Genomic DNA, 12,027 nt, shown 5'->3' on the forward strand with positions numbered 1-12,027 from the left:
TGATGATGAGGTATGGAGGGTGTTCGAGGTATGAAGAAGGTAGTAGAAGGTAGGGTAGGTGGGGAAAAGCTCTTTACATTATCATTCCATAAATAGGTCTTCTTCTTTTTTTGCTTTCTTAACAGGTAACAAGAAAATCCATTTAAGCCTCAGTGGTGACACGGCCCTTGGGGTTGGTGACCTTGACGCCGAGAGCCTTGGCCTTGGCGATGATGTCGACACGCTTGCGGGAGGAGACGGCGGAGGCGATCCTATTTCAGATATCATTAGAGAGAGTGTTTGGGTTGATGTGGCAGTCAAAGGAGGCGTACTCAGCAGCGTAGGTGCGGTTGTGCATGAGAAGAAGCTCGACGTCCTTGGGGTTGTGGACGAGGAAAGCCTTGTGGCCGGAAGGCATCATGTGCTTGGTCTTCTTGTTGCTGCCGTAACCGATCTATACATCTCAGAATTAGTGGGAGTTGGGTTGAATATCCGGAGAGAAGGACGTACCGAGGGCATGGGGATGTTGCCCTTGAAGCGTCTACGGACGCGGTTGTCGATACCCTTGGGCTTGCGCCATGACTCCGGCACGCACTTGAAGCGGTCGGACTGGTGACGGAAGAAACGCTTGGTGCCTGTAGCAAACGCAGATTGTCAATGATGAGGTTCTCGCAGACTGATAGAAGTTCGACGGGTTCGCTCGCAAAGGAATGAGCAGCTCAGTTCGCAGTTTTCATCGTGTCAGGTGCGCAGGTCAATCCGGTGTCAGTGGTGATCGTGCGTGCATGTTTTGCGAATATGGTTGATCGTCGAATATGTTTTGTTTGGCGCATCTTGAATCGAACATCTTCGTCCCGATAATTTGCAATTCCATGAGACCGATTCCCTCCTTGGCCGCATTTCTCAACATCGCTCGCGAATTTTCATTTTCCGAAAACATCGTGCAATATCGTACTCGCGTCTTGCTGCTGTATCACGACTGCTGACTGACTGACTGGCTACCAACGACCGACAATTGACCGATGACTGGAAAAAAAAACTCGACTGGCTCCGATTCCCGGCAGGATGTGGTGGGTATGAGATAGAAAAAAGGTATGAACGTACGCTTCTTGACGATGGGGACGTGCTTCTTTGCGAGGACCATCTTGAACAATAATCCGTCAGTAGGGCGTGAGACCACGAGCAACGATCCAACACGTACCTTGTCGTCTTCTCGCGGGCTGGCGCTGGGAGTTGTCGTAGGGGTCGAAAATCGGTCTCGAGATTTCGCGGTCAGGTTTGGCCGCCCAAGCAAGACTCGCCCTAGTGGCTTCGCTTAGCGAGTCTAACCCCCATCGGTGCGTTAGGGCTCGCCCCGCGTGCCCTTGTCCGCCCGCCTTCTGCTTCCGGTTAGCGCATGATTCCCGTGCCGCTAAAGAATGACTAATCTATAACCATTTAACTAACTAATGCATTATACTAGGTAGTTACTATGTACGGGGTGGACTCTCTACCTTCTCTATCGCCTAGTTACTGCAGGTGCAGGTCAATTCGCGCTCCATTGCTAGTGAAGATCCCCTCCATCACCTCCAAATCCGCCAACGCCTCTTCCGGCCGCAACAGCGCTTGCACCGCACCGTCCCGAATCGATGCCGCGAACCCGGCCACCTCGTGGTTCACTCCACGGCCTGTGAAGGGCACATCGACATGCTCGCCCTTGACCGTGACCCGGTCACCGTTCAAGGTCACAGCACCCTGAGCGCAGTCGAACTCGAACACGAAATCGTTGAACGCCGATCCATACGACATCGTGATTGCTCCCGACGCGCCGGACTTGGTCTGCGCCACCGCATCCACGGTGTCCATGGGAGCCAGATACTCCTGCAGGAGAGACGATTGCGCGGACAACGAGGCCAGGGCATCAGTTTCGCCGAGAATAAGCCGCAATCCCGCGACCAGGTGGACGCCGCCGTCGAGGACGAACCCGCCCTGGTGAGACGGGATGCGTCGCCACTCCGTCTCTGGTGGTCATTGTCAGCCCCGTTCTTTGTAGCTTGTAAACCGAACTCGTAGACCGAGAATCTTACTCAAGTACTTGAAGTCGGTCTTGATTAGACTGCGCACGCACACCCGGAAATTCTTCACCCCGCCCAGCTTGCGTACTTCCTCTGCGGTCCGGATAAACTTGGCCAGGTAGCGATAGTTCTCTGCCACAGCCCAGAGAGTCTTGGTGGTGTCAACTTTGGCATTGTACCACTTCAGGAGCTCCTGGGCGGTTGCTAGGTCCTTTGCGATGGGCTTCTCGGACAGAACATGCTTCCCTGCGGAAAGAGCCTGCTTGATGTGATCTGGCTGGGCGAGGATTGGTAGACTGTACAGGTGAGCTGGTCAAAGCTCGGGAACATTGTGTCCTGTACCAAATACTCACGCGATGATGACAGCTTGGATGTCACTCCGAGCTAGAAGGTCTGCGTAGCTCTTGCCGGCGCCGGCATCTTCCGAATATAGGTCTACTCCCTCGACTTCAGAGGCGAGATTTTGCGCCGATTGAAGGGAGCGGGAATAGATTGCCTTGATCGTGAACTCGGATGAAGCGCGCACCACGGGCTGCAGGTGGCCACGTTAGCTGAGAGCTCCGAAAGACGCACCGTCAAAGTGATAGTGGGATTCGTACCAAATGCTCTTCCCGGGCAAAAATGCCTGGATGTTCTGTCAGATTATGCAGACTAATCAATCTAAGTATACTGTGAAATTGGGCGCCTACCACTTCCAATGATAGCAACTCCGATAGACATGTTTGTCGTAAGCTTTCTATACCTTAGTTTGAGGAGGATCAAAGAGAGAGCAAACCAGGCTGGGGATCAGTAGCCACGGGGGACCCTGAGGTGGGTCTGCAACCGGACTAATTCCTGGCATCCCGCCGCGGGGTTCCTTAGACTGGATGATGCCATCACCATGTCAACAAAGGTCTCATTTCTCAGCCAGGGAAAGCCGAGAGTCAAGAAGACACCGACCATTAAGAATATGTATAACCAAAGAAAATTCACCGGGGCAAGTATATATGAATTGATGCAATCATCTTATGCAGAATACCAATAATTCAAACAAAAACGCCATAGCTCGATGCAGATCGTCCCTCATAAACACGGTGACCTATTGACCAATCAGGTCATATCACAAGTCAAACTCAGAAGGTCAAGCCAAGTGACCGATCGCCAGAAACACCAAAAGGGTTATGGGTATAAGACTGTAGGAATGCAATCTGAAAATCACGGACAGAAAACCAGAGTAAGATGCACAGAAAGGGGGCGTATCGTCCGAGGATTCACAATCCATGCGCATGTATCCACCCAAAATGCTAGCCAACCATAGCTCGGATGCGTTCAACTCTTTCCATCGCTTTTTCCAATCGGTCAAGGCGGTTTCTCTTCTCGACGTCCCGGCGCTCCAGTACTGCCACGCGCTCCTCGAGTCTTGCTCTCGCCTTGCGCTCCTGCGCAACCATCTCATTCGCCTGGCTGAACAGTTGCGCCGTCAATTCCTCCAACTCGGTGCTGGCTTGCGATAATTGTGTTTCCGCCGCCTTGCGCAGGCTCTGTTCCCGATTGAGCGCGTTCTGTAGTTCCAACGTCTCCTCGTAGCTAGGAATCGGTGGCGGAGAAATTACTGGCTGGGCTTGAGGTGCGCTCGGGGCGCCGGGTCGGCGGGAGGGCAGCAGGGAGGTCAGCGTGGATAAGCGTCCGCTCTGCTGACCCGGTGATTTCGGGGAGGTGTGCAACGAGGGGGGCGACATGGACAAATCCGTGATCCTGTGGAATTGGTTCGACGAGGTGGAGGATATAGAGGAGCCATTTCGTGAACTTTGCGTGGTGGACTGGGCGTGGAGGCGGCGGATTTCTTCTTCATACTCGGCCATTCTCTCGGCTAGCGATTGAAATGCAGGCCGCGTTAGCCCAGACAAACCGACTGCAGACTGGCTGCGATGCAGTATTCCTTACCCATCTGCGTCGCCTGGAGGTTGAGGAATTCGAGCTGCCCCTCTAGTTCTTTCACTCGATCTTGGGCTTCATCTTTCGGTTTTCCTTGCGGCGAAACCCGGTCATATCCGCACGTTGGGCAAGTCTTCCCTGAGACCATCCCGGCGGCGCTATTCATGGTGGGCAGGGTGCCGACCAGCATAGTAGATGCCAGGGCTGTGGTCATGGTGGTCGACATTATTCGTAAAGCATGGGCAGAAGGCCGATAAGAACCAGATATGAGAAGCAACGTCAGGGTGACGAATCGTGAAACCGAGTTGCGGAAATGAAAGGACGCCGGACCGTGTCGCAGGAGGCGGAAGTTTAGACTTAAGAGCAGGCGTGAAGAAAAGGAACACAGAAAACGGGTTTATAAATAGAGGATAGAAAGGCGGCAAAACGAAGAACGCCAAGTAGAAGCAGGAGTAGAACCGACCAAAGAGGGGGCAAAGGAGTGACTTGGCTGAGAAAATAGTCAGTTGAGAGGGGGGAAAGAAAAGAGAGGTCGGAGGTGCAAGAAACGATGGAGGAAAAGGTAACTAAGAATAACAACAATAGCAGCGACACAAGAGGAGGCATCAATAAGTATGAGTAAGTTGGCCGGAAGCGGTGGGGGAGGAGAGAGAGGGAGAACCGTTGGCTGCAGGTGGTGGATATTCAGTGTCAATAGTCGGTTCTATTGTACAGTACATGTACATGTATGCAGATGGTAGAATTGGGACCCTGAATTCTGGAGATTCATTTAAGAATCCATGTTGTGGCTGGACTCTCTCCGACTGCATCTCTGAAGTTCCCTTCCCTGCCTACTCCATTCTTTCTTTCTTTCTTTAAGGGCCAGCGATCAACATTTTACTTTAAAACGACACGTGTGGATCGAGGGTCTCTCCCCGCCCAACTAGACTAACTAGTGTGATTGTGGCCAGTCCTTTTTCGCGATTTCCTCCCTTCCTCCCCGGTCAGGCCCCCTGGTGATCGGATCGATTAGCATGAGAGTATCCAGCCGCGAAGGACAGCCGACTGCCCAAAACACCCATACCATCAAACTACAGTTGAACCACATAAAAAAGTAGATAAGGCAGCATTGTATCGCCTGGGGAAAAAAAAGCAGCCCATCATCTTCAAGCAGTTATCTAAATTCTCATCCAGTTTTACACAAAATCATATAAGTCCTTCAAACTAGGTTGGTGGCTGACCTTTCCCCCTTTCCTCCCCTCACCTCCTTTCAAAGGGCATCCACCCACATACACAAGATGACGTCCAAAAACCTGAACCGCACCAATATCGATATCGTCCTGGCCGAATTCAAGAAAGATCGCGCAGCAAGTGTTCCGTTCCCTATTCGTTATCTCTTATTCGATCGCAAATTTCGCCAAGACATATTCTACGAAATTCCGCGGGACGTCGAGCCGGATACTCTCAAACGTGCTTTGAATCAATACGTCCGCGAGCGGGGCACGACAATTGAGTATAGCCATGATGTCTTTCAAGCTTGGCCACGGTGCTCTTCAGGAGAGGATGAGGCCCCCCGTTCTGACAGCGGCGGCAACGATGATGCTCCTGCTACTTCCTAGCGTGGCGATTGAGTGGGATAACGTGGGAGACTGTATTATGACGCTTTATTCATCGAACGACTGTAATGACGACACGATCGAGCAGGTTTATGATTTTGGGGAAAGTGATCTTTGTGTCCCGCCCGATTTCACTTGGAGCTCCTTTGATATTTCAGGATCTTAGATTTTAGGATATTAGGCAATAAGATGAGTACTAGCTGAGGTTGAGGATCAAGAATGCAAGACGGAGAGTCCACAGTATAAAAGTAATCCAGGAGCCAAACTTCCATTCTTGATTTAAATGCTACTCATCTTAGAGAATCCCTAGGGCTATCTCAGAAAGTCAAACAATAATATCAGGCAAGACAAGGATGGATTCTCCTCGGACTACGGCCATTGTGCCCCACACACATCCACAATTCAGCACTACAATGCAGAGCTACCTAACTCTGCTGGAGTTCCGAACCCGTACAATGCTTCGCTTGACTACGTAGTTGGCTAATGAGAAGACTTTTAAGCAACTGGCTATGTACACTGGGCAAGTTGAACAAGGTGTGGGTCGACGCCAGTTACAGACGGAATGGGAAGCCACCAGCAAGTTTCCCATTAAGGCTTCACTGCCTCAGATGCAAGTTGAACGCGAACTCTTTCACTGCCGAGGTAGGCAGTACTTTGCACCATTCGCAAGTGATGGGCTTTACAGTGACGAAAAATGTTAGTTGGTGCTCAAGAAGCTTCTGAATTCTTCCTTTAGTATGAGGGCTCGGCGGAAGCATGTGAAGGTGTGTACTAAGGCTTGGGACGTATATAGTCATCAACCTATAGGACACTTCATGGGTAGGCTATCAGCAAATCTCGGTCCTACCAGTGGTGGTGATCCGAGTCTATCCCAGCCATTCCAATGAGGTTGGCTTAGTAACGCTATGACCGACGTTCTTGTTCCTGGCCTTTGACTTCGATCGATCTCCAGGGTAACACCAGCCATGCGACGCTTGTTGACTGGCTTTGTGCAGGAAAGGATCGAGATATACTCCTTGCTAGGGTCAAATTAACCTCAGGACGTTGTGCGACGATGCCACTATGATAATAAAGAGGACGGTGGGTCGACATTATATTCCCCGCCCTCCCTTGCGGCTTCCTGTGCCACAATCACCAGCCACTGTCGTCGATATTGTAGTGACTAGAAGTAAGAGCGGTACATAGACGCATTTGTTTATCTATGACTATAATCTTAGGTAGGCTATGAATACAGTAGCAATATCTCAGTCATAATGATGCCTCACGATAATGCTAGGTCGCCACACGACGAGTGTACTTAAGAGAACGCTCAGATAGGAATAGGCGCATAGTGACTGAATCGCCTTTCAGGATCATACTTCTTCTTAAGCTCCTTCAACTTGCTCAACCGCCAGTATTCGTAGCCATAGATTGATTCTGGTGGCTCGTCACCAAGAGCATAGTTGACGTACGAGTGGAGTTCTGCCTTGCCGCTGCCCTCGATAAGCATTCGCCTGATTGCTTCGCCAGCCTCGATGGCAGTGTGATCCAGACTCGTGTTTGCACGATAGAAGATAAGGGGATATCCAATCACATTGTCTTCCCTGTGGGGATATGCTGTCGAGCTTGTTGGGATGGCTTTGACGCCCTGTAATGGAAAGCCCTCTAACATGAACTCGGAAGCCCTGAACGGCGAGTTGCCCGCAGTGAGATTTGTAAAAGCATCGTACACCATACGCTGCGTCGTAGTATTCCAACTCGGAAGGCCGACGGGAAAGTGAAGCGCGGAAACGTTTTTTGCGGTGCAGTATGTGGGGTTGCTGAAATCAAAACGTATCCACCTCGCTACATCCTTGTAGGTTCCGGATCCGGAGGGGACAGAGATAGGATTTATATTGCGAAAGGCATCGGTATAAACGGGATCGACGCGAGATACATTTTCTTGCAGGACCGAGAGTTGAATCACTGGCTAGCAGCTAGTTAACATGAGATGACATATCTTTGTTGAGAAAATCAGCTTACGTTAACAGCGTCTACGCTGGCATTTCGCAACATAAAGCCGATCAGGACCACGGTAGGAGGCTGATTCGGTAGAAGGCGGTTCCACGTCGCAAAGACATCCTCGATGTTAGCACGACCAAAGGTGTAGTCCTCGTGAGCCCATAGACCTTGATCGGGAACATCATAGATTTTTGCTGTAATCGAAGTGACAATCCCGAAATTGTGCCCGGCACCCCGCAAGGCCCAAAACAGGTCAGGATCGGGGTCTGAAGCCGTGACATCGAGAAGCTCTCCGTCTGCAGTCACCAAGTGCAGTGAAACAACCTGATCGCCGGCATAGCCGTATTTACCCTGCAGAATACTGTGGCCGATCCCAAGGAGCGGGCCGAGGTAGCTAGTGCACTCACAAGAACCGGTCACTGTAGGGCTATCAGCAACATAGCACGCACAGAGTACGGTGTGAGGCCACGAACCTGCATATTTCCCTTTCTTCCACAAGGCTTCGATGAGATTACCGGCTAGAATACCGCCACCGATTGTAGCCGTATCGCCATCTTCTGATATGATGGTCCAGTCAAGCTTATGCAACCATATCTCGATGCCAAAATGGAGATTTGCTAGAGTAATCATCGCTCCATGAGAGCCGGATTGTGCCAGAAAGGGTATTTCTTGTTCATTGGCGTATTTGACCTAGTCCATTGTTAAGATCGAAGGCACAATTAGTAAAGATGTAGCATACCGTTTCCGCAACATCTTGTTCCGTGGCAACCTCAACAACAATGGTGGGACGAGGTTTAGCAAAAGCTGACCATCGGTACGTTGCCCTCTTGAAATCTGTGTTGTTTGGAAGAATTATCCGTGCGCCTGAAGAGAGTCGAGGGCCGAGTTCGGCTGTGATATTCGGGAACCCGATCGCAGCGACGATGTTATGTGCTAGAAGCGTACAAAGAAGGCCCAATATGCAGGCCCTCAGTTTCAAAGTCAGCATTATGAAAATGACAGACTAAGACGTAGTGTTGACTGTGGATTGATGAGTGGTCAAGACTTGAAGATAATCGTCTAATGTGCTGTTAATGAGTCTGAGTGGTAGGCATGGGTTTTGAATGATAGTGCTAAGATCAGTGTCATAGCACCGATTATAGAGCTTTTCAATTGATTGAGAAGACTAGAGAGAGCGAATTGAGTCATTTTGAGTCTTGAAGTTAGAGTGCAGCGCTTGAAGGAAGGTGCGTGGAGAAGGAGGAGATTTAGAAGGAAGGACTTGAGGTATACTGCTGTGCTGTATGTGACACCCGATTAACCAGGTGTCGACTGCAACAATGGATGCACGAGTTATGCCGCTTCTGGCTTAGCTTAAAAAAGACCTCGGCATTTTCTTTCCTGGAGATCCTCTATTGCGCATATATCTTTACTGTCATGCTCCTCGAATTCGAACAGCTTGAATTTTAGAGCTTATGATAGTATGGCCGATCTAGAGTAGATTCGACAACATTAAAGAGAAAAGAGCAAGCCATCATTGTACTTGGGCCTTCAAACTAATTTGTGCATCAAGCCTGCGCAGCTTTCCAAGACAAGACTTAGAACAGTCTCAATCCATGCCAACTCGAGTCCATTGAACGAAAGAATAGACTACCTCAAAGGATCTGTTCTCGACCTGATAGGAGATAAGATGCAAAGATTCACTGCAACAAGCGATCGGCACCATCAGCCGAGGTCCCCTGAACCCAACCTCCAGAGCCCCACATCCCGTAGGAATCATAAGCCCATTAACCGCTCTTCGCATGGCAGTCTACTCCAGATCACTACACAAGCACAAGCTTATTATCGCCTATCGTCACTCCCTCCTGAAGAAACATTCCAAACCCAAGAACAGCAAACAATTCCCTCCGAGTAAAGCTACCAAGCACATTTCCCTCCATCCCCAGCTCTTTCAAAAATGTCCACATCGACAGCCGCCAAAAAGCGGCGCACGCGCAGCGACTACCGCTTCCACCAAACCCACCAAACAAGATGGTCAGCGCATCCCCTCGTCTTCATCCTTCTAATTCCCTCTATCCACCCCCTTCAAGCTCCCCCTCTCAATACCAACATTACTCATACCACAAAAGGTACGACAACGACATGTACGCGCACTTAAACAACACAGTATACACAATGCTCTTCGACTCGATCATAAACACGTACCTAATCACGCACTGCGGCATGAACCCATTCAGCCACAACAATCCTGGCGAGAAGAACCGAACTGCCTCTATGCCTAGTACGCAAGCCACCTCCAGCTCGCCACCAACCCCCCAACTCGGCATCATCATCTCCTCGCACTGCGACTACTTCGCCAGCGTCTCGTTCCCGGACGTCCTCGACCTAGGACTAAGGGTGACGAAGCTCGGGCGCTCGAGCGTGACCTACGAGGTGGGCGTGTTCCGGCGGGGCGACGAGGAGGTGAAGGTGGTGGGCGGGTACACGCATGTGTTCGTGGCGCGGGAGACGATGCGGCCGACGGCTGGGGGGATGGATGTGGCGGTGCGGAGGGGGTTGGAGCGGTTGCTTGTTCCAGAGGATGAGGAGGGGGACAGTGGGAATGGGAAGGCGAAGTTGTGAGGTTAGATCTTGGTTTTTACGTTTACTCCTTATTACTCGTATGTATACTATATATGTATATGTTCGCCTCTGGCGCGTCGGTTTTGGGGAGAGGGAATCAGTAGCTGTTGATATGTGTGAGTTGGGGCGGTAGATGGGGCCTCATTGCGTGTAAGGTCCAGTGGAGGTTGAAAGAGTCCCCGTTCGCTAGACGGTGTAGGGAGAGCTACAATGCTTTCCTACAACCATACCAGGATAGAAGAGCACATGGCTCGGAGAAGCTACACAATTGGATCAAGCATAAAGCATAAGCATAAGCATACTTCAAGTCCACAACGCATCGATAACAGTGGCATCAGACTATCACATGCTTTTGTGACCGCCGATCCACTTCCTTCTTATGACATATCTCATGCAGCTGTCATGCAGATCCTCGACACCTAAACTTTTACTTCGGGTGCATTCCCGGGCTAGTTCTACACTTCCCTATCGAAAAGAACGATAACCTAATGGAAACTTATGAATCACTTTCAGCCTTCTTCATTCATTCTGCGCACCACACAGACAGTATCTAACAAAGGTATCTCCGAAATTTCCTAGCAGGCAAAGAATCTATAGCAAACAAGGAAGAAAACAAACATCTATCCGGTTATCTATAACCTAGACCCAAACGCCTTCGTCGCTATGTAAAGCAAGTTCTCTACCCAATCAAAGCAGTAGAGCCATCCCAGCAAGTTCATAAGCGAGTTATGCGTGACACATGAAGCGAAAAGCAAACAAACAAACACACAGCGAAAAAAAGACGCTAGAACGCTAGCTCGAAAGAGAAATATTCATTTTGAATCGGTCGTGAACGGCCAACGCGTGCGCTGTAGAGACCAGCTGCAGACGCCACTAAAATGCGATGGTCGAACATTCCAAGACAGACAGTCGATGTCGAGTGATCAGGTCAACTTGCTCGGCACAACGCTAGCACGGGAGACGTTCGAACTCTCAGGGAACAGTTCCCGGCGCATGGTGCGCGCCTCCGAGTCGTAGTGCCATTTTTGATACGGACCCGGGATGAACTTGCCCTTGGCATCCCAGCCGGCAACCCAGGTGTAGCCATCGTCCAACAGAAAGAACAGAAGTCGTTCGGGCTTAGCTCCCTCGTGGATAAGGACAGAGTGCCAGCGGCAGCGCTCCTCCATCTCGTGTTCGAAGATGTAGCGGTGGAGGATGCGACTGTAGACAAGAGGTACCGGTAGCTTCTCCTCGTACTCATTGCCATCCTTGTGGACGAGGTGCCATCCCCGGCCAGGGATGTACTTGTAGATACCAGGAACAGGGCTCTCCCAATGTTCCTCTTTGTGAATGGATCCGTGGATGCGTTCTCCACGTTGGAACCAATATACGGGACAGAATGCTTTGCGGAGACAGATAAAGAGGTTGGGCGCCATTGTGACGGATGAGAGACCCAAGTCGCGATTGATAATAGATTTGATGATGATGAGAAGTGGTAAGGAAGATAATCAATGAAGCGCTTGCTTGCTGGCGATAAAAGTCAAGTTGAAGACAAAAAGTTGCGAGTAGCAACGTCGGGTTATTGAGCGAGGTGCATATTGATATAAAGAAACAGACACAGGAGAATCTGAAGTTGAGAAGGACCCAAGGGATAGAAGAAGACGGGCAACAATCAATGACGATTGAAAATGCTCTCGAGTGCCTCAAGAAAGGGGTCAGATTCGTCGACTGGGCTGGTTGCCGACAGCTGTAAGGATGCGGTGTGCGATAGTAGGTATGAATGCACAGGTGCCTGTCCGAGATCTAGGCCTGAGCTGAGTAGGACAGGGTGGCTTGCTTTTTCTCTTTTATTCTTCAGAAAGAGTCGCAAGAGACCAAACTCGGGGTTGAATCGGGTTTGGGGACGGGTTTTATTGGCAATG

General features: G+C 50.4%; 6 protein-coding genes across 6 annotated transcripts; 2 read left to right on the forward strand and 4 right to left on the reverse strand.

Annotated features, from left to right (window-relative positions):
* Positions 1-142: 142 nt before the first annotated feature.
* On the reverse strand, positions 143-2,753 carry BO97DRAFT_339736 (60S ribosomal eL32 domain-containing protein; the record flags this gene model as incomplete). Its single annotated transcript, XM_025691566.1, has 10 exons — positions 143-251; positions 312-433; positions 490-614; positions 1,084-1,123; positions 1,181-1,288; positions 1,546-1,979; positions 2,046-2,329; positions 2,387-2,565; positions 2,633-2,658; positions 2,723-2,753. 10 exons carry the CDS (start codon positions 2,751-2,753, stop codon positions 143-145), a joined length of 1,458 nt encoding a protein of 485 aa, XP_025554050.1.
* Positions 2,754-3,070: 317 nt separating this feature from the next.
* On the reverse strand, positions 3,071-4,478 carry BO97DRAFT_403936 (uncharacterized protein). Its single transcript, XM_025694844.1, has 2 exons — positions 3,957-4,478; positions 3,071-3,882 (listed from the first exon to the last, which is right to left on the reverse strand). Exons 1-2 carry the CDS (start codon positions 4,159-4,161, stop codon positions 3,317-3,319), a joined length of 771 nt encoding a protein of 256 aa, XP_025554051.1. The 5' UTR covers positions 4,162-4,478; the 3' UTR covers positions 3,071-3,316.
* A 736-nt stretch (positions 4,479-5,214) lies between these two features.
* On the forward strand, positions 5,215-5,683 carry BO97DRAFT_403938 (uncharacterized protein). Its single transcript, XM_025694845.1, has one exon. It carries the CDS (start codon positions 5,225-5,227, stop codon positions 5,543-5,545), a length of 321 nt encoding a protein of 106 aa, XP_025554052.1. The 5' UTR covers positions 5,215-5,224; the 3' UTR covers positions 5,546-5,683.
* A 1,138-nt stretch (positions 5,684-6,821) lies between these two features.
* BO97DRAFT_385909 (FAD-binding oxidoreductase) lies at positions 6,822-8,510 on the reverse strand (the record flags this gene model as incomplete). The annotated part of the gene is made up of 4 exons (XM_025693503.1): positions 6,822-7,490; positions 7,544-7,941; positions 7,996-8,212; positions 8,262-8,510. The coding sequence occupies 4 exons, from the start codon at positions 8,508-8,510 to the stop codon at positions 6,852-6,854; spliced, it is 1,503 nt and encodes a 500-aa protein (XP_025554053.1). The 3' UTR covers positions 6,822-6,851.
* Positions 8,511-9,324: 814 nt separating this feature from the next.
* BO97DRAFT_403939 (acyl-CoA thioesterase) lies at positions 9,325-10,150 on the forward strand. The gene is made up of 2 exons (XM_025694846.1): positions 9,325-9,535; positions 9,631-10,150. Exons 1-2 carry the CDS (start codon positions 9,459-9,461, stop codon positions 10,121-10,123), a joined length of 570 nt encoding a protein of 189 aa, XP_025554054.1. The 5' UTR covers positions 9,325-9,458; the 3' UTR covers positions 10,124-10,150.
* A 469-nt stretch (positions 10,151-10,619) lies between these two features.
* BO97DRAFT_260159 (uncharacterized protein) lies at positions 10,620-11,667 on the reverse strand. Its single transcript, XM_025690892.1, has one exon. The coding sequence runs from the start codon at positions 11,539-11,541 to the stop codon at positions 11,047-11,049; it is 495 nt and encodes a 164-aa protein (XP_025554055.1). The 5' UTR covers positions 11,542-11,667; the 3' UTR covers positions 10,620-11,046.
* Positions 11,668-12,027: the final 360 nt, after the last annotated feature.

The sequence above is a fragment of the Aspergillus homomorphus genome (genome assembly GCF_003184865.1).
Source record: "Aspergillus homomorphus CBS 101889 unplaced genomic scaffold BO97scaffold_7, whole genome shotgun sequence".
NCBI classification, from domain to species: Eukaryota; Fungi; Ascomycota; class Eurotiomycetes; order Eurotiales; family Aspergillaceae; genus Aspergillus; species Aspergillus homomorphus.